Source organism: Scylla paramamosain, chromosome 15, assembly GCF_035594125.1.
Source record: "Scylla paramamosain isolate STU-SP2022 chromosome 15, ASM3559412v1, whole genome shotgun sequence".
In the NCBI taxonomy this organism is placed as follows: Eukaryota; Metazoa; Arthropoda; class Malacostraca; order Decapoda; family Portunidae; genus Scylla; species Scylla paramamosain.
Genome location: NC_087165.1, coordinates 21,011,012 through 21,033,265, shown reverse-complemented (window position 1 = coordinate 21,033,265; position 22,254 = coordinate 21,011,012). Strand labels below are relative to the sequence as shown.

The 22,254-nt window shown below is 36.5% G+C and overlaps 1 protein-coding gene across 3 annotated transcripts in view; it reads left to right on the top strand.

Annotated features, from left to right (window-relative positions):
- LOC135107633 (terminal uridylyltransferase 7-like) overlaps positions 1-22,254 on the top strand; it is a 43,701-nt gene that overhangs the window by 9,028 nt on the left and 12,419 nt on the right. For all 3 annotated transcript variants that reach the window (XM_064017703.1, XM_064017701.1, XM_064017702.1), the window contains exons 5-22: positions 735-851; positions 2,671-2,848; positions 4,088-4,238; positions 4,757-4,943; positions 7,306-7,453; positions 8,651-8,833; positions 8,949-9,100; positions 9,276-9,356; positions 10,071-10,220; positions 10,726-10,895; positions 12,552-12,730; positions 13,436-13,623; positions 13,811-14,029; positions 16,175-16,321; positions 18,600-18,680; positions 19,327-19,552; positions 19,715-19,806; positions 20,891-21,224. In XM_064017703.1, coding sequence (XP_063873773.1) covers positions 735-851; positions 2,671-2,848; positions 4,088-4,238; positions 4,757-4,943; positions 7,306-7,453; positions 8,651-8,833; positions 8,949-9,100; positions 9,276-9,356; positions 10,071-10,220; positions 10,726-10,895; positions 12,552-12,730; positions 13,436-13,623; positions 13,811-14,029; positions 16,175-16,321; positions 18,600-18,680; positions 19,327-19,552; positions 19,715-19,806; positions 20,891-21,224 — 2,983 coding nt within the window. The remainder of the gene's footprint in view (positions 1-734; positions 852-2,670; positions 2,849-4,087; positions 4,239-4,756; positions 4,944-7,305; positions 7,454-8,650; positions 8,834-8,948; positions 9,101-9,275; positions 9,357-10,070; positions 10,221-10,725; positions 10,896-12,551; positions 12,731-13,435; positions 13,624-13,810; positions 14,030-16,174; positions 16,322-18,599; positions 18,681-19,326; positions 19,553-19,714; positions 19,807-20,890; positions 21,225-22,254) is intronic.

Genomic DNA, 22,254 nt, shown 5'->3' with positions numbered 1-22,254 from the left:
TTCCTGCAGCATGTCAAGGAGTTCAGCTTTCTCCTGCAGTGTTATAACCTTCCTCCTCTTCACTTCCTTGGCACCAGAAGGCTTACAAGATGCAGAGCATTTGGGTGGCATTACAGGGTGTTTGGAAAACCAGGTGAAGGAATCATAAATAAGTGGTGAATAGCTAAAGTGGGCATAGTAATGTAGCTAAGGCAGAAACACACAGTGAAATGGGAAGTGCAGGCCCACAGGATGGGGAGGCAGTGTGCTCCTGCTCCTTTCTTTGAAAAAAGGCATGTCTCCAGCAGCCAATCAGAGGTAAATAAAAATATAGTGTTTGGATTGGCTACTGGTAAGGCTCCATCCAATTGTGTGCCACCTACCAGTACATCTGGGTATTTCCTCAACCCATCCCACGATTTAGCTTGTATTTTATCAAATATGATGGCTGATTTTTATTGCAATAAAGTGGGATTTCTCACATTATAAAAATAGTTAGGTTCCAATGAAAAAAACATGTAAAAGTAAATCAGTGATAACTGAACCGTGAAAAACTAGAGGTTCACTGTATAGTATTTGGGACAATTGCCAATCTGGTTAAGTGGCATATGATTTTTTTTTATATTATGGTCTTTGTTCATTTGACAGGCTGTGTTGAATGATAAATCTGGTGTTGAATATGACCCTGGATTGAATTAACTATAAATTCATCTTTATCTCTTTACCATTTACATTATTATTATTTACTTTTCCAGAAATCCTTACGGTTTCCCAAAGCCAAATATTTCTGCCGCCTCTGTGATTACCATTGTGATTCATTGGTGGTGTGTAAAAGACACATCACAGATACCAGGCACAGGAGACTGAAGGAGGTGAGTTCTAAACTTTGTGTTTCAAAGATATTTACATTTATAAGCATGTCTTTGTATGTATGAGAAGACTGGTATATTTCACTACTCAGTTGATCTGATCATACAAGTGAAAAATGAGTGGAATGGTTTAGACATTGTAGCTCTGATTCATTGTCTGTATCCTTGTTGCACATGAAATATACATTTTTTTTATGACCAGTGCATTTATGTTTCTTTTGGAATGACTTCAGTTCATTTCAAGCTTATTTAGTAGTTATGTTTATTTTTATATAGTTTATATACTTTAACCAAATATGTCTGTCTTGTAGAATTTATTTTAAGCTTATTTGGTAATTATGTTTATTTATATATAGTTTATACAGGGTGTAATGTGAGTTCCTGCAAATACTAAAAGAGGTGAAAGACCATGTAATTCTAAGTAGAAAATGTTATATATGCATGTTCATTTTAAGCTTTTGTTTACCTGTCAGAGGAGTTGAAAATGTATGGGACTCACGGGTGTGCTCTGCGTGTAGCTATGAGGTGATAGACAGATGGTTGCGTGGTCACAGCCTCGGAGGTGCCACTTGGTCAAATTATGAATAGTTTAATCTTATTTTTTGCAAGCTGTGGAATATTGCAGTATCTTATAACAAGACAAATGGTATTAAAAAGCATGTAATTTATTGATAAGCATTACACAACAACATTATTGCGATGATTAAAAGTACTCCTGTAAAATGCTACGTGGTACCATCACTCAGCTGTTTTCAAGGTCACTCGGACTCGTTCCTCCCTCCTCCCTCGTTTCAATGATGCCACGTAGCATTTTACAGGAGAACTTTTAATCACTGCAATAATGTTGTCGTGTAATGTTTATCGGTAAATTACATGCTTTTTTAATACCATTTGCCTTGTTATAAGATACTGCAATATTCCACAGCTTGCAAAATATAAGATTAAACCATTCGTAATTTGACCAAGTGGCACCTCTGCGGCTGTGACAGTGCAACTGTCTGTCTATCACCTCATAGCTACACGCAAAGCACACCCGTGAGTCCCATACGTTTTCAACTCCTCTGACGGGTAAACATAGCCTTAAAATGCATATGTGTATAGAACATTTTCTACTTAGAATTACACGTTTTTTCATCTCTTTCAGTATTTGCAGAAACTCACATTACATTCTATATACTTTAACCAAAGATGTCTGTCTTGTAGCGTTACATTGATAGTAACATGCCTGCTTTACTGATTTGTTTACTCTCAGATTATTTACTCATCCTGAATCACTCCTACCTGCCTTTGAGTTATGTCAGTGTTTTTCCAGGATCAGTGGTGTCATGTTGGTATGTAGCAGAGTTTAAGGTACCAATAATAAGACAAGTTAAATGCATCTCCATGCAAGGCAGGCAGTGCCTGCAGAAGGGATTTGTCAGTAACGGATAAAATTATACCTAAGGCATAAATCTCATTGTAACTAAGCCTTTTCTTGATGATAAATAAGATAGTGGTGGGGACCACCAGAATCACAGAAGATATGTGTAAATTTCAGCCTTATCCCAGTATTAAAAAGGGAAAAATGGAGGGCACACAACTGAGGAACCAATTTCTTTCTCCTAACACACACACACACACTCTTGACCTTTACATTGACAGTCAGACTTTTTATGGTATTGATCCAAAAGATAAATTCATTTCTAAGCTCAAGACAAGTTTACTACATCTGCTGCTTCCAAGCAAAGGGATGAATTTGGGTGGCCTAAGTAACAATGGCCACAGCAATGCCTTATAATTGACTGCATGGAACACTTTATTATTCATTGCATTATTGTTGCAGGCCAAAGATTTAGAAACCACCCTAAAGAACGTTCCCTCAGCAACCGACATGCATGTTGCAGCCCTTGACAAACTGATCACATCTGTCAGTGAAGAGATGAAAGCCACCCCAGAGATGATCAGTACTCGGAGCAAACTTGTGTCACAGCTCAATGATCTCCTTGTTGCTAAAGTAAAAGGTATGTTGTATTTTGCATATATTTATTTATTTATTTATTTATTTATTTATTTATTTATTTATTATTTGCTAATGCTTTTCACTTATAAATATATGTGTGTCTGTATGTAGTTTTAGATATTGGCTAATATATCTGTATACATGCATTTGAGTATATATGTACAAGTATGTACATTAGGAAAGAGTCAAAAAGTTAAAGAAAGTGTAAAAGTAAAATGTGAAATGAAAGAAAGTTTAAAGACCAGAACAATTGTAGTGAATTATCATGCAAATTCCTGAGGTGAGATGAGATGTTGGAAGCAGTGAAAGTGTATATTTTATTTTATTTTATTCTTATTTGATACATCAAATAAGAATTAAGAAATCAAATATGGAAAGGTTAAGTGTCAAAATATTTCACCTTATAGTGGTTAGACCATATAGGAAGATTGGGAAGTGACTACGAAAATCTATATGAGCATTATAGATGCAATGGATGCAACAGGATGAGTTCTAATGAAATGGCAGGATATTAGATAAGAATTGAAGTACTAGACAGGCAGCTGTTATTCTGGGAAAAATTCTTAAGGGTAGGCATTAAATAATGGTCAGATATAACCTGGAAGAGGAAGTTTCACCATTGTCCCAACATTAACCTGCCCAGTGCCAACATTGTAAATTTATGCCATCTTGCATACCTGCGCTCACTGTTACTGCTGTGGATTTGTGATGGTAACTTTAAAAAATTCTAGACTGTTTATTTGTTAGTTGAACTTGACAGAAAATACACTATATGTACTTTTAAAACTTACTCTACCCTGTAGATGTGTATGTTGCCACATGACAAGACACCCTTGGAAACACACCGACTAGTTTATTTCAGTGTAATGAGTGTATTGTTGGGTTGTGCTTGGAGCCCTGCTTCAGAGAAAACCACACACTTCTTCATTTCTAAAGTGATTCAGTACTGCTTATAAGTAGTGTCTTTATGAAAACAACATAAGTCCCACCACACACTCAGTTACATATGAATTGGAACAGCCTACTGATCGTGCAGTGAGGTGAATAATGTAATGCCAACCCTCATTCTTACAATGTTGAAGCTGCACTTATCATATGTCCAGCTTCCACCTCTTTTATGGCAAGAAGCAGCTTCTACACTTTAATTTACAATCATTTGGTGAAGATGCATTTAGTTAAAGAAGTAAACTTATAGCTTTTAATTGTGACTGATAATGTATCATGCACTTTTTATTTCTAGGATGTAGATTGGAGATGGTTGGATCATCAGTGAGTGGTATTTGTCTTAAAACAAGTGATGTGAATATTGACATTGTGATGGATGGCAATCAAAATCCCTCAGCTGCTCTTTTAGCTGTGAAGGAGTTGGTTGGGAATAATGACACATACATGTAAGTATTTATTTGCATTGTATAACACTGGGTAGAGGAGACATGATTAAGATACTCAATGATGTATACAAGAAAAGCTTTACCACCATTTTTACAATGCTACAGAAGATCTGCAAGAATATAGCTATAAATAAAAATTTGATAAGGCAGAAATGTTTCAGCTTTTATACAAGGCAGCAGTGTTTCATCAAAAGGGTTTTCTGTGTTACAGGATTAAATTTGTCAAGCAGAAGAATTGTGAAGTGTGTAAAAACTGAACCATGATTTCATGTATGGAAACAAAAAAAGTGAAATAGCAGGATCATATCACGGAGTCAGGGGCAGCTGAATTTTTGTGATTTTAGAAGCTAAATGTAAAATGAAAAGGATAAATTTGTTTGTGTAGACAGAATTTCAGTTCTCTTGAATTATGGAGGTGAAGTTATCTTGGAATGTGAAGCATGCATACTATTTTAATATTATCAAAATATGTAATTTAAGAATGTCCTTAAACTTTTACATTTATTTTGTGCCTACAGAAATGTTGTAGACGACCTCTCGTCTTCTTTCCCAACCATGTCGTTCACTCATTCCAAGACCGGCCAACGTTTGGTGGTGGGAGCCAGCAGTGCATCTTCAAAATATACCAATCAGCTGTTGGGAGACTATGCCTCCATAGACAATCGTGTGTCTATTCTTGGAGTAGCATTCAGGTATTGGGCCAAGGTAAGATACTTCAGGGGAACGTAAGCAAAATTCTTAGGATCAGTAACCAGGATAGAACAAGAAATATCAGGTTCAAGTTTGAAAAGTTTAGGTTTAAAAAAGAGATAGGAAGAAATTAGTTCTTAATAGAGTGATAGATGAATGGAACAGGTTCAGTAATCAAATTGTTAGTGCTAAGTCATTAGGGAGCTTTAAGAGAAGATTAGACAGATTTATGGATAGGGATGATAGGTGGAAATAAGTAGGTATGCTTGATACAGGGACTGCCATGTGCAGGCCTGATGGCTTCTTGCAGCTTCCTTTATTTCTTATGTTTTTATGTTCTCAATACAGCTATATCATCTTGGTGTGTTCCTTTTCATCCATTCCACTACTACAGTTTACACAAGTTTTAGAGATGCTCATACCACATCTCTCACACACACACTTAATGCACTCACCCTCTCATTTTGTCATTTCACCTTCCCTTCTCAGATAGTTCATTTTCTCAGCTCAGGTTCTTGAATGTTGTGGCTGATCTCATGTCCAGGTCTAATCTGTATGTCAGTGTTGGGAACAATACTGTTCTGTAAACCCTTTTTATATCTAAATTAATTTCCTTCTTCCATGACTTGCAAGTGATCCTGTGACAAAACCTACTTTCCACAACTCTCAGTTTTTTCCATCTCTTTTAACCATGTTTACTCAGTACTGTTCCCAGATACTTAAATTCACTCACCGCTTTCATTCTCTCTCTCTCTTCCCATAAACACCTCACACCTGTTTACAGGTGACACAATCTATAAAATATCCTAAAATCACTCACTTCTTTCATTATCTTTTCTCCCATAATCACCTCACACCTGCCTAAAATCACACACCTCTACTTCTTTCTTCTCCAACACCACCATTTTCTTCCCAATATTCTTCTTCAATTTTTGTCTCTCACACTTACTATGAAAATTATCCACCTCTCTCTGAAGTTCCCTTTCACTCTAAGCAAGTAAGACAGGCATACCATTGCAGCCAATCCCACTCCATTCCATTTTGAGTCTTGCACCATTTTCTACTTTAGCTTTTATTGCTCTCTTACAGTCATCCATAAAAAAATATTCCACAACTATCCCTGTCTCAACCCTGTTCCTACAGTGAAGCTCTCTTGTGGCTCTCTCTCTCTCTCTCTCTCTCTCTCTCTCTCTCTCTCTCTCTCTCTCTCTCTCTCTCTCTCTCTCTCTCTCTCTCTCTCTCTCTCTCTCTCTCTCTCTCTCTCTCTCTCTCTCTCTCTCTCTCTCTCTCTCTCTCTCTCTCTCACACACACACACACACACACACACACACACACACACACACACACACACACACACACACACACACACACACACACACACACACACACACACTGAAAAATTACACATGGTGACCTGATCTTCCCAGGCCTGGTCTTTCAAGTTGGTTTGTCCCAAGTGGCAGCCATTGTATCTCTGTATGAGATACTTCCTTAGGGTTAATGTATACTTAACCCTTTGATGCTCTGGACACATGTGCATCAAAATGTCTTCATGTGAAACTGTACCAACACACAAGTGCATCAGAAAACTTTTTAAAATTCCTTAAAAATAAAGTTTACGGTGTAAGAGTGTCATTTTTAGGTGAGTTAAAGATGAATGAAAGTAATGAATTGGCAACACTGATGCTTCCCATAATCAGCTTACTATTAGATAATTTGTCAGTTTCAGCTCATGATTCAGGCTGTGCTTATGATCCAAGATGAATGCTGATTTAAGTTTGCCCATGTTTTCTTCAGATCTAATTAACATATCAAAATGCCTATAGTACCATTGTAAAGATAAAAAAAAAACTGTGTTTAGGTTTAGGTGAAAATTTCAAAATGTGGAGAAAATATAATGATATTCTAGTGATAATTAGTGTCCACTTTATTATCTTATGTAGTTTCTACACAACCCAAAACTGGTTCATTCAGAGGAGAAAACTGATATTGTTTCATAGCATTGATGGAATATTACTTATTTCCTTGTTCATGCATTACTCGGAGTTAATTTTTTGGGTTCTTGCAATGGTCAAGGAATCTAAGAGTGTGTACCTAGGAACCCCTTAGTCTTGAGACATTGTACTATGTAATTATAAACCATAACCTGGTATAATGTAACCAAGAGAGACAAGGATAAAAAGATATAAATCCCTCCCTAGGAAGCTTTCTGCTTTTTACAAACCAAGAAAAAACAATGATAGTTATTTTCAATTATATTCTTTCTATTGATTTTAACGATTTCATCTTTCAATTGGGGTAGTTTTGGATGCTTTGATCTGTTTATAAAACTCGTTACTTGATTGCTGTTACATTAGAGGACTGCTTGCTTTCCAGCTTTGCCAGATAGATGATCAGACAAAAGGAACACTTCCTGCTCATGCCTTCCCTGTGATGCTGATACATTTCCTACAGCAGCACCAGCCTCCTGTTCTGCCTGTGCTGCACATGATGCATCCAAACCCAGATGGAGATGTGTACTTGAGTAAGTAACAATTTTATATAGTTTAATAATATGTATAGCTGCTTTAACTTGGGTGAATTTTGTCCTTATAGATATTACAAAATCACAGTTAGTGTTGGGTAAATATAGTGTGTTATAGAATCATTTGAAAGAGTCATGAAAGGGAGAAATGTATATGTTGATGCAAGAAGAGGCTTAAGGAATCATTTTCTCCTCTCAACATGGACATACGGATTAGAGACCAGGATGTGGGATAAAGCACAACCATCAAAAAATTTTTGCTGTGGAAATAGGTTATCTGAGAAATGACAATTTGAAGGTTGAGAGCAATGATAATATGTATGAGAGATGTGTCATGAGTGCCTGTGCAAATTGTGGAGTGGTGGAATGGATAAAAAGGAGCACAGATGGTATGGCTATACTGAGTGGAGGAAGATTGGAGAGTTTGTAAAGAAAGTGCATGTGAGTTAAGTTGAAGATGCTAGTAGAAGAAGGCTGCTCGGAAGATGGAAGGTTAAAGTAAAGGAGTACATGAGTGAAAGCGGTACTAATAGAGGCCAAGCACTTGAACAATTAAGAAGGGAATGTCTGCATAAGAAGAGGTGGAGGATATTTGTGGTCATCCCCTTGAGTGATGCTCCCAGCAAATTATGAGAGAGATAGATAGACAGACATTAATCAGACTACATACCAGGCAGATATCTTCCTTAAAGGGAGGTGCGCAAGATACAATCACCACAAGCATTCCTTGAGAAATCTCATTTAAAAATCCCTGGGAAGAGAACCAGATCTCATTGATCACACTGTGTAGGGATCAGCTGTGAAGTATACACAGGTCTACATACTTGTAGTACTGCAGATTGCAGTGTTTACATTTACAAAATTTTGATTTGATATAGACCAACTATTAGGAGGTGCTTGAGTTTCAAGTGAATGTGATTGTGGATGGCAGAATTATGCTTGCTTTTGTGTTGGTGGCTTTCCCTTTATGAGAGATGTCCAATTTGTTTCATCATAATTGATTGCTTTATTTAACAATTTTGGGCAAACTTCTGTGTTGTTATAATATATGTGTTCATTGTATGCAAATGAATCATTGATTATTAATAATATAATATGAAAATGCCTAGTATGTATAATGAATGATAGTTTTTTTTCATTGATTTGAGTATATGAATCAGAGGGTATGTAGATATTTGACTTCCAACTTCATTTCAGGAGCAGCTGACATTGGTGATAAATGGAAAACTAAGAATACTGAAAGTATTGGTAAACTCTGGCTGGAAATGTTCAGATTTTATACCATAGGTTTTAAGATGACAGAGCAGGTGATCAATGTTCGTTACCTTCAGCCAATGAACAAAACAGACAAAGCCTGGAGTAAAAAGATTGCTATTGAAGGTGAGTGTTTAACATTCATGAAATTTGTACTCACAGTGGATTAGTAATGAAGCATGCTGTAATTTCCAATGTAGTTATTTTAATGGGATTATTTAATTTTTTCCTCCTTTTGCAGATCCTTTTCTTCAGAAGAGAAATTTGACAAGAACTGTCAGTGGTAATCCAGTGTTTGAGTATATACTGGAACGCTTTAAAACTTCATATAAATATTTTGCCATCCCTCAACTGTCGTATGGACCTCTGTTTCTTCACATCACTTTTAAAGAAGTAAGGATAGAATGAAAGATTGACACCAATTCTAACTGTGCAAATGCAAAAGAAGTAAATTTTTTTGTGCATGTGAGTGTATAACTCATAACAAGTAATGTGACTAAAAGCTTAATATTGCCAGGTTACTGCATCACGCTGTACGCCCCTAGCTAATGTTTGTAATGTAATCCAGGTGAGCATCGGGACCAAGGCAGCAGAATGTGCTTATCAGAGGAATAGAAAAGGTGAAATGCTGCTGGAATCTATTGAAAAGGTTGGATACTTTTTCTTGGCTTACAAGTACATAATAACAATTTTCATTAATTTTAGGGCTGTAGTTGTAGGCATTCTCCTTTAGGAGCATGTTGATGTCTTAGATGCATCAAAAGTGTTTGGTAGGGTCTGACATTATTTATTTTCAAAAGTAGATATTTTTCTTAACTGTGCACATTATTTCAGGTTTATATTTCTGGCCTTTGTTGCTGCTGTGGTAGATGGTTAGTATTCTTCTCTTGAACCATAGATGAGTTACTCAGGATTCTGTTCCATCATTCACTCTTCACTTTCTCCATCAGATAAAATATAAAGATGTGAGATAAATTCATTACAATCTCTATAAGATATTTTCAACTCATCTAGCACCTTCACCTATGTATTCCATACTTAGTTAACATGTGTATTATTCTTCAAGAATTTCTACATATTCACAGTATACAGGATTTCAGCAAGACTGTAGTATTACATTTCCTTGTATGTTTTTATTCTAGTTAATTTTTAAATTATCATAGATATTACTTAGCAACCTCTCCACTGCTAGTGCATTCTAAATATCATTACTTCAATACTTTAGAAAGATTTAACATTTAATTAACATTTGATCTTGTATTTTTAATCAAAACTTCATGTAATTATTTATGTTTTTTATTATATTTATTTGTGTGTATGTGAGTGCATTCATATTACTTTGATGGGATCCAATTTGATTCAGGCAGGACAGTCTCAGAGTGAGGCATCATCTGAGTGTGAGTTGGAGAGGACAGAGGAGGAGGCAGATGTGGCTGTTGAAGATGAGGTTGAAGAAGATGATGACACCACCATGTCAGGCTTTGAAGCAGACTTGAGCACTGTGTCACCTGAGGTGAGGCATAGCACATGTGAAGGAAACTCTCCTAGGAATATGTTGGCATGTGGCTACATGTCCAAGAAGGCACTGTTATAGTTCTCGTGTTATTCTTGATTTGTTTTGGTAGGCTGATATTTTACATGTTTAGTTTATTATATTTTCTGTTTGTAAACATGGAAGTATCTGTGTAGAATCTTTCATATCCTATAAGTACCTTAGTTAGAGAGGGTTTACTGTATTTATTTATCTGAGGTTGAGATAGAATTTTCTTGTATAAATAGCATATATGATCAGTTCAGTTTAAACAGTTTAACTATTGAAAATGTTTAGGTATCATTATAACCTGAATTTGTTCTCATTGTCAATTTCTAGTTCTATTGACCCAAAACATTGCCTCATTTATTACAGACAGTGGAGCTGCTGCTGATTATGATGAGTTATGTATTTTTTTTTTATAACTGGAAAGATTATTTTTCTGTGCCTTATATATCCTGATTACTGATATAAAGTGACATTTCAGGACACACTGGAAGAACCTAATGATTCAATGAGTCCTAATGGTCTGAGTTCTCAAGAAGAAGAAGTAAATGAAAGTATCCTTAGTGGTTTGACATCAACACTGTGCTTTGTGACACCCAGCCAAGCAGCTAAATTGATGCAACAGGTGAAGAAGGAGGACCTTCTCTTCAGGTCAGTAGTTGTATTTTGTTTAATACTGTCAGATAATGCATAATCTTTTAGTTAAGTAAAGTGCCATGTAACCTTAGTGTTATTTTCATATCTTATTCTCCAGAAAACTTCTTGCCTTTTGTTTGTTGTTTATTTTTTTTGTTTAGCCTCATTTACTAGCTCCTTTTGCTTCAACCTTTCAGTCTCATCCAGATCCCTGTTTATCCATACATTCTTATATTCTTAATCTCCAGACAACCTCCAAGACCCATTAATTACCTCTTCTGCTTGTACCTGTGTTGCAAACCTTATTCTTATGGGTCTCATTTTTTCTTCTTCATATTTCCCAATTCTATGGAACTCTTCCACTTGCTTTACTACCTGACTGTCTTTACCCATCACTTTCTTCAGTAACTTATTCAACAGGTTCTTTTCCTTTTCCTCTCTTTGAATTCTGCTTTCTATTTTCTCCTTTAAACCAAGTGCAATTACTTGTTTATATTTTTCTAGTCTTTCACTGACTTTTCCTCTTTTTTAATAACATTTAACACTTTTCTCAGGTTTTTTTTTCTCATTTTCTTGTTGTTCTTTTATTTTCTTTAGTGATTCTTCTTCAAATTTACATTCATTTAACCATTTATTTTGCCTCATTTTCACATCCTTTACACTTGCCTTCATTTCCTCATTTCCTTTCTGAACAGTTTCTACTTTCTCTTTTATTTGTTTCTTCAAACAGTCATTTTCCACCTTTAACTTCTCATTTTTATCTTCCATCTCAATCAACTTTGTTGTAATATTCACCAACTCTTTACCTGTCTCCTGGTGTGCCTCCAATGTCTTTATTCTCTCCAATAACTTGCCCATCATTTCCTCCATATACAGAATCTTTCTACACTGCAATCTATAATTCATTGCTCTTTCTTCTCCAGTAAAACCTTCAAAGGATCCCCTTTCCTTTGGGGTGCTGCCCTCCGCCATGTTTGTCCAAAATGTAGACAAACCAAACCAAACTTTCCTAGAGACGGGATAACTATACTCACTTTCTTCCCTTCCTGTTTACCACCTAGGTATTCCTGGGTCTTCATAACATATCTTGCCCACCATGAGTGATTTGTGTTATTCCTTCCTTCTGTATGCAGAGCACTAGAAAACATGTCCTGTCAGCTCTGCCGCTGCCATGTGTGTGTGTGTGTGTGTGTGTGTGTGTGTGTGTGTGTGTGTGTGTGTGTGTGTGTGTGTGTGTGTACACCCAGAAACACAACTCTTGCCTCATATTTCTATGACAACTAAAGGGCTGACTCAGAGAGAGAGAGGGAGAGAGAGAGAGAGAGAGAGAGAGAGAGAGAGAGAGAGAAATCATAGTATTAGAAATTAGATAAGTTACCACTCGCAAGCCTACACTGTATATGAGCAATGTGCATTTTTAAGCATCTGAAGTGAAGTGGTTAAGGTATCACACATTGTTCTTTGCATACATTAGACAGGAACAGTGTGGAATTTGTGAGACATTCATTTATAGTGAAATAGGAAGTTCAGCAGTATACTATCTCCATTGTAAATAGTTGTTTTCTTTCATGTTTTCTTTGATTTAATCTACTTAAGTTATAAATCTGCAACCAGATGTATCATGTTAGAGAGCATAGTGATGAATTTTTATTTACTAAAGAATGTTTTCAGATTTGAGGAGAGGTTCTTCACTTTTGGACAGAAGCCACCTCTTATTTGTGGATCATGTCAGAAGGATGGTCACAGCAAGGCTGAGTGCCGGGAGGATGAATTGCCACCCCTCAAGAAACTGCCACCCATCAACAACCATTTCTTAAATTTGCTCACTGCCATTTTTGAGCAGCTAACAAGTAAGACTTCAGAAGCAATTTAGTCTACTTTAACATCTGTTCCTTAGGACTTAAAGGGCTAGCAGGAACAGATGAGTGGTCATTTGCTCATTTCCATACTATTCCTGCATTCTCTTGTCCTCACAACCTCCTTCACCATGAGGTCATGGCAAGGTAGAAGACTGGCAGTTATATAAAATTACTGTTGTGGCTTGTGCAGAAAATGTTTTGAGGTATGAGAAAATTGGTGGGTAGAGTGAGGGAGTGAATGATGAAATAAAAAAAGTATGACTAGCTTAAAAGAGACATGTATGTGAAACGCACATAGTTAAAGATGTCATATGAGAGATATAAAGGAACTAAACCAAAAAAAAAAGTTTTATGTGTGATATGGATGCAAGTGCAGAAGAGATGGAGTAGGTTGACAAAATTTCAAAGTGAATGAGGAAATTAATGTTTCTGAAGGTGATCAGAATGCAAAAGGGGGATTCAGGAGAAGAAAAGAATGTGAGAGCAAAGGATGGTGGGATGTTTACTGATAAGGATATTGTTGGATAGAGACAGGCAGTACATTATTAGATATTGTTTAATGAAGAAAAGGATAGTGTGCCTAAGTTTGCTGCAGCAGGAATGGATCAATGAAATGAGTCATTGGTGGAGAAAAGTATAAGTGTAGGTGAGTGTGCTGTTGAATATGTGTTTGTACATTTTTATTTTTATTTTCAGGGGATTTTGAACCAACAGTAAAGGAGATTGAGGAGAGAGATAAAATTGTTTCTGATCTAGAAAATTACATTTGTCAGTTTTTCCGAGGAGTCACACTCAAGCTTTTTGGCTCTTCAGCAAATGGCTTTGGTTTCCAGCGATCAGATCTAGATATTTGCTTGACTTTTGAGGGCAATCCAAAAGGCCAGGTAAGTTCATTGTAACCTTTTCTATCTATCAATCAATAAAGAAAGTCTCATTTTCATAAAATTACCTTACATATGCAAATTTTGTCAAACTTTTCATACCTGAATTTTCAGACAATTTGCAGTTTTTCTTAACATTGTATTCTTGAATTTTCTTGACTTTTAAGAGAATATTGTTTTCCCTTTCCAGAATATTGATCACATTAAGATCATAGAATCATTAGCAGAGAAGCTGAAGAGATACCGTCAGTGTGGCCACGTGTTTGCCATAACAACTGCAAAAGTCCCCATTGTTAAGTTTTCCATTCGACGTGCCTACCTAGAAGGAGACCTCTCCCTCTACAACACCTTAGCTCTACAGAATACTAAGCTTCTGTATACCTATGCCAGAATTGATCGTAGGGTTAAGGTATGGATTCTCTCTCATGTGACTTGTTTTTTTAAATTTTATCCATTTTTATTTCTCTCTCTCTCTCTCTCTCTCTCTCTCTCTCTCTCTCTCTCTCTCTCTCTCTCTCTCTCTCTCTCTCTCTCTCTCTCTCTCTCTCTCTCTCTCTCTCTCTCTCTCTCTCTCAATGTTTTGTTAACAAAACTGCTCCATCATTGAGTCCCATCTTCAATTTTTTTGTATTCTTTGAATTTGAGAGGTTTGCTTCAACAGAAGTTACAGACTTCTCTCATTTTTCTGTTATCCTTCACTATGATCATGTGTAGCATGTACATATATACACAGTGGCAACCTCTTTATGAGCATCCATTATTGCAACTGATCCATCCAATATATATAAAATGTTTGATGTCTACTTCCTAGTGGGAATTCGGAATGTCCTTCAAGTGATGGCTGTCCTTAATAAGTAAGAAGTGTTAGTCTAAGATTGATGTGGGAACTTTTCAACCTTCACGCTCACCCTATGATCTCCCAGCTAATATACAGGCACAGAAAGCATCATTAAATATAATTATAAATAACCAATAACTTAGCTGGGGTCAGTGGCAAGTTGGTGTCACTGGGTATTCCAAGCCGGTGGCTGGCCATGTTTTTGTAGCAAAGACAGCCTAGTTGTTGCTGTACAGGTTTCTGGGCTTCTAAGTTCTTAGCAATTTAGTGAATATATCGCCAGTGCAGACTGCAGTGTGGCAGAGATATGACCTCTGGCAACTGCTCCCGACAACAGGAGTCAAGCACTGAGCTTGGATCCCAAACTGCCATGTCAGAACTAAAGCTACACTCAGTCCACACATCTTAATTCCCAATTTATTTACAATAGTAACTAATACTTAGTTTGTACTACATTAACCTTAATTACCCCATAATTCAACTTTACAATTTATATTCAAATCACATCATAAACCAAAAATGCTTGGATAATGTGCGTGATGCATGGAAATTTCCACATTTGAAATGGAACTGAGTGAGATGAGCTCTAGTAGCATTTTTGTTTGCAGATAACCTTGTCTTACTAGCAGAGAGTGAAAGAGAACTTCAGACAGTGATGGATGAATTCCATAGAGCGTGTGAGATGGAAACTGAAGATGAATGTTGGGAAAAGTAAAGTGATGATTTCTGACAGGATAGAGGTAGAATTGTGTAACTTTAGATGTCAGGTGTTTATATGAGAAGAGAGAATCAAAGAGGTATGTGAGTTTATATATCTAGGAACAGGGGTAGGTAAGGATGGTGAGATGGAGAGATTTATATAAATGAGAGTGCTTGAAATATAAGCATGTCATAGGATGCCTTGCAAATTTCATGGAAGGCAGAAATGTATCTCTGGATGTAAAGAGATTTAAAGGGATAGTATTTTTCTCCCAATATTATTGTATGGATTAGAAATCTGTTTGTGTAATGGACACAACAGTCAAATATTTGTGCTATGGAAATTAGCTATTTGAGAGGGGACATGTGGAGTGACATGATGGGAGGGTGAGAACAATGAAAGTATGTATGAGAGATGTGATATGAGCTCCTGTGCAAGTGATATAAATTGTGGAAAAGTGGAATGAATGAAGAAAAAGATACAGTAAGAAGGTATGGCCATATTGAAAGAATGAAGAACAAAGATTTTGTGAAGAAGTTTTGTGAAGCTGAAAGTGCTGATAGGAGAGAAAAGTCACTTGGAAGGGGGAAGAATAGAGTTAAGGAGTACACTTGTGAAAGAGATGTTAGTAGAGGCCAAGTGTTTGATCAAGCAAGGAAGAAATGGTTAGATAGGGAGAAGTGGAGGCTCTTCTGTCATGGCCATCCCTTTCCAGGAACTTTCAGAGGGAGCAAGGCATCAGGAAAATAGAATAGATGAATGGACATTGAGTTTTTATGTTTTAGTTTTATACTGTGTTATCGGTGGCATGATGAGAGCAATATTTGATTAATGTGAAATGTACTGTACCCACCATTCAGTGTTTCAGTTGTTAGTTGATTGATGTTTTGTAGTAAGTAAAAGAAATCAGCATCACTATAATAAATTATTGTTCTATAATGAATAGCCAAGCAATTGCATATATCTTTCTGTGAGATTGACAAGTTTTTATTTGTTTATTTATTTATTTTTTTCAGTGCCTTGGATATGCAATGAAATACTTTGCTAAGTTATGTGATATTGGAGATGCTTCTCGTGGGTCACTCTCCTCTTATGCCTACATCCTGATGGTGCTTCACTACCTCCAGCAGTGCAAGCCTCCTGTCATACCTGTGCTGCAAGAGGTAAGTCATTGGGGGAACAGGGGATGCATGGATCAGATTTTTTAAATTTATTTATTTTTTATTTAATTTTTAACACAACCAGGATTTTCTTGAATAATTAGAGTAGCACATGAATATAACAGAATGGTCTCTCTCTCTCTCTCTCTCTCTCTCTCTCTCTCTCTCTCTCTCTCTCTCTCTCTCTCTCTCTCTCTCTCTCTCTCTCTCTCTCTCTCTCTCTCTCTCTCTCTCTCTCTCTCTCTCTCTCTCTCTCTCTCTCTCTCTCTCTCTCTCTCTCTCTCTCTGTGTGTGTGTGTGTGTGTGTGTGTGTGTGTGTGTGTGTGTGTGTGTGTGTGTGTGTGTGTGCGCAGAAAATCCTAAACAACATAAAGATAATGGGAAAATATATAAAAAGGGGTTTAGCAGAGTGAAACATTTTTTAAATCCACATTATAAGTTGCCTAGCATGGTTAGGTATAAGGTGACAAGTAGCAATGCCAGTGGTGTTCATGGTGCTAGCTATTTGTGGCCACCACCATTGTTTATGAATGGTGTTATATTACTTCAATAATGGTAAATCACCACAATGCCAACGTACATGCAGTTGGTAGGCTACTTGTAGTACGGAGGGAATGAGGGTTAGCATTTAATTTCCAAACTACCCTCCTATGGCTTCTATCCTTCTCTGTAACTTCATCTTGAATTTCCTTTCTGACCATTCTATTGCTGCTGTGGTAGATAATCACTGTTCTTCTCCTAAATCTATTAACAGTAGTGTTCCTCAGGGTTCTGTCATGTCACCCACTCTTATTCATCAATGACCTAAACCAAACTTCTTGTCCTATCCACTCCTATGCTGATGATACCACCCTGCACTTTTCCACATTTTTTCATAGATGACCAACCCTTCAGGAAGTAAACATTTCATACAAGGAAACCACAGAATGCCTGACTTGTGATCTTTCTAAAATTTCTGATTGGGGCAGAGCAAACTTGGTATTGTTCAGTCCCTCAAAAACTCAATTCCTTCATCTATCAACTCAACACAACCTTCCAGACAACTATCCCCTCTTCTTCAATGACATTCAACTGTTCCCCTCTTCTACACTGAACATCCTCGGTCTGTCCTTTACATATAATCTGAACTGGAAACTTCACATCTTATCTCTAGCTAAAACAGCTTCTGTGAAGTTAGGCATTCTGAGACGTCTCTGCCAGTTTTTCTTGACCCCCCCAGCTGCTAACTCTGTACAAGGGCCTTATCTGTCCATGTATAGAGTATGCTGTACGTGTCCAGGGGAGGGGGTAATCACCGCACTGTTGCATCTCTAGCTATCTTCTCCCGCTATTTTCATACTAACTGCTCTTCTGATCTTGCTAGCTGCATGCCTCCCCTCCTCTGACGGCCTTGCTGCACAAGACTTTCTTCTTCCTCTCACCCCTATTCTGTCCATCTCTAATGCAGGAGTTAACCAGTATTCTCAGTCATTCATCCCTTTCTCTGGTAAACTCTGGAACTCCCTGCCTGCTTCTGTATTTTCACCTTCCTATGACTTGAGTTCCTTTAAGAGGAAGGTTTCAAGACACTTATCCTTCACTATTTGACTACGACTTTGGACACTGTTCAGGGACTGGCAACTCAGTGGGCCCTCCCTTTCCCTTCCCCCAACCCCCCCACCTTTTTTTTTTTTTTTTTTTTTTACCTAAAAAAATCTGTAAGCTGTGCATTTTTCATAGATAATACCCAAATTTGCAAACATTTATTCACTAAAAGTTAGCTCTGTCTTTAAGGCAACAAATATTTTCATCTTTGGGGCATTTTTTCCTGTGCACTACATCTTAATCACAAGGATGATTGCCATTGCCAGGCAATATTTGTCTTGCAGATCACTTCAGTATGATTTACAATTATCATTTTTTTGCTACCAAATCATCTTACTTGTACTGCTTGTCACTAGGTTTGCTGTTGTTACTAGTCTATAAAACCAAAAATTATCTCAACAAAAGCAGACATAGCATACTTCATCATTAAGAGAACTAGCATATCAATTGTCATATATAGCACTGAAAATAACAACTGTAAATTGAAATCTAGCTAACAAAGACTTGGAGTACAGTGGAGTGGGCAAGGAGTGTGTCAGCCTGTATGGTTAGTGATCTCACAGTGGAGGATGCACCCGATCCTGGCATGATGATTTTCAAATTTGATTGCCAGTTTTTTTCAGAAATTTCAAAATAAAGAGAAAATTTAATGATATTTCAACAATTACTAGTGTCTGCTTATTGTCTTTTCTTTCAGTTGTATGATCATACCAAGCCTGCACCACAGCTGATCATAGATGGATGGAATGCTTGGTTTTATGATGATCTTGATGGTTTGGTGAGTATTTCTGTAATTTTTCAATTGTATATCTGCCCATCTGTCTTGTTATCTAACAGTTTTCCTAAGGACTTTCGTCTTGGCTGGTGATCATAACTATAGCATGCCCATTTATTTCTGGCTTTAATTCCTCTTATTTTCCTTTCTTGCCTTGCTGTGACCTATTCTAACAGACTGTTCTTCCACTTCATTGGGGATCATCCTTTTACTTGTATACACTTAGTCATATACACTTAATAATCTCATTTCATGTACCATTATTTTGTACATGGCCAAATCAACGTTTTAATGAGACGTAGGTAAGGCAGGTCATTCTGTAATAAGATACCCTTACATACACCACAATAATATTGTTGGAAGCATAGTTAGTGTTACACTGAAAAACATGCAGTACAAATATTGTACCTTGTGTACAATTTTTAATTATTCAACAACCCTGTGAAAATTTATTTTAAAAATTCTGTGAATGTTTACAGTGCTGTATTGCATTCACTTGCTGCCACCCTGTATATCTTTGTCATCATTCTTCTCCCAGATGATGAGTGAGGCATTAGAGTGCCAGAGATGAGGTATGACTATCTAGAGCAATATATTTTTGTCATTTATTTTTATGGTTTTCATTCTGAAATATTTTTTTCTTCAACAGAAAAAGGAGTGGAAAGATTATGGGAAGAATACAGACACTGTAGGGCAGTTGTGGGTAAACATGCTCCGTTATTACACTGAAACATTCAACTGGAAGGATCATGTTGTCACCATTCGACAGCTGGCACCCTTGACACGTCTCCAAAAGTTGTGGAATTCTAGATGCATTGCTATTGAAGATCCATTTGATCTCAGTCATAATTTGGGAGCTGGACTTTCAAGAAAAAGTATGTTTTTATTATCATTTTTTATTTGAACATACAGTTTGATGAAAAATTTTAAGTCCTATAAAGTGTTATTTAACGTAAGCTGTATGATTGCAAAGTTACTTGAAAATTCAACATCTAATTATTAATGTGATTTTTTTATGTATTAATTTAACATTTCAGTGAATACCTTCATCATGAAAGCTTTCATCCGTGGAAGAGAAGTTTTTGGTACAGCAGTGATGGGATGCCCTCCAGGTTATCGGCACATGGTGGTAAGTGCTCCTGGCTGTTGATGAGTTATGCCATAGCTCATATTTGATTGGTTAAACTATTATGGTTTTGACCAAGGAAAAGAAAACCCAGTATGGATTATGCATTCTTCTCAAAGCAGTCCAAATATAGATAAAGTATTATGGCAAGTGTTCACTTGGTCTTGATTATAGTCAGATTCTGAATCACACTTCTTGTCCTTTTTCTTACAATTTAAATGAAGAGAACATAGTATGAATCTTGGAGTAGGAAAGTGAAGGCACTGATAAGAGAAAGTGAAACTTGATTATGTTCAACAAACATATTAAGATTTATTATATAATTTCTGTGAGTGGTTACAATGCTGTACTGCCTTCACCTGCTGCCACCCTGTTTATCCTTGTCATCATCCCCCATGATGATGAATGAAGCATCAGCAAAAGAGAGTAGACAAAGAGTTTGGTGGGGAGCTGAATGAAAAGAAGTCAGAGTGGAGAGAGAAAAGTGTGGGAATATGATAATGAAAGAGGGGTGGAATTCTTGTGGATAGCTATGATCTTACAATGTCATAGGTTCATCTACAGAAAAGGAAATGTATTGACAAATTTAATAAATCTTTCTTATGAGTGGAATTCTTCTAATAACAGCCACATTTAAGAAAAAAATCAGTAGAAATATATAAATTTAAACAGAATTTATTGACCCAAAACTTTTGATTTGTCTTTTTTGCATGGAGACTGAATATTTCACAGGTTCAATAATTATGTTAAAAAAAATTTTTGATAGAAGTGCTTTGAAAGGCAGTCTATAACATGTTTTTAAGTAAGTATTGATAAAACCTTCCTGCCTTTTTCTGTCATGTATGTTTTTGTGGTGCTGTAACTAAATTCCTTCATGTCGTTCTGTTACTAAAATATAAGATCACATGTGCTGTTTTATATATATTTCTAGTCATGAAGTATTTCTTTAAGGGCTTTGAACTTTTAGCATGATATACATAATGATCTATGCTGTCATTTTTTATTTATTTTATTTATTTTTATTTATTTATTTTTTATTAATTATTCTTTTTTTTTCTTTTTTTTCTTTTTTTTTTCTTTTATACAGGATTATCTGTTTGACTCGAAACAGCTTACTGATGGTGCACCACCCAATGATCGAGGCTGTCGCTTTTGCGGCAAAATTGGTCACATACAGAAAGACTGCCCTAAAAAGAAGGTCAACATGGAAAAGAGGGAAAAGAAGGAACGACAGAGGGATCGGAGAGATATCTCAAGAGTGACTAATGTAGAAAATGAACATGAAGAATCAAGGAAACTACCAGAAGGTGAATGTAATGAGGAAGTAAAAGAGAATCCAGATGAAGAAAAGAAGAAAAAAGGACAGGAAGTCTCCTCTGCAACTGCTAAGGGAGGGACATCATCTAGCAAGTCTCCTGAAGGTAACTTAGTATTTAATGTTCCTCTTAAGATGATGGTAGAGCACTGCAAAAAGTGGGAAAGTAATGAACAGTACCAATTAGATGGAGAAAGATTACTAGGAATGAAGAGATATCCGGCTGAATCCTTTGATGAAGGAATGCTAGAAAAGGGAAGTGTAGTGTGCCATGTTGCTCCAGCCCCAAGACATGAGAAGTTTATATGGACTTTTGATTTTCAAAAAGCCAGAAGAAGTACTTCAGATAAAAAATCAATGTTTATTCATTCTTGCTATGGATATATTTTGAAGACTGTTGCAACTATATCCAGGAATTCTAAGCAAATGAAAGAGCATGACAACAGTGCTCTAGTTGCAGAATCCTCTGAATTACCAGATAACATAGGAGAGAGTCTTTTGCAAAAAATGAAAGAAGTGTCAGATCAACGTAAACAAAAGAAAATTAAGAAAAAGGTCCGGCTGAGGAAAGACTTGCTTGTGTCTCGATGTAAGAGAGTTCAGGGATCTGAAACCACTAACAAGAACTCAAATGGACCATCTTTAAGTGAGTCTTACAGAATGCCAAAAGCAGATGATGATAGAAGCCAGAAAGTGTTAAGTAAATATCACAAATCACCAGTTTCTTTGAAAACACCGGGAATGAATAATAGGGCATACTCAGAATTTTGCCAGAATATATGTAGTTCAAGTGAGGAGGAGGATAGCCTTCCTACTCGATCAGTGAGAAGAAAGGTCAAACCAAAGAACGTTCAAGGAAATCCAAATTCTGCACATGATAGAGCATATAGTGATAATAGAAGCACAAATAAAGGTAAAGAAATAAGAACACAAATTTTCACAAATAAAGAAGGAGCTATAAAAGCTAAACATCGGCCATCCTTCAAACTTACACACAAACTTGTTGCTATTGGTCCAGAAAAGGAAATTGTTACAATTTCATCAAACTCACCAAAGAGAAACCTAGAAAATGTGCTAACTCCACCTAATACAGGTGAACAATATGATTTACCTCAAGCCATAGCTCAAGTAAATTT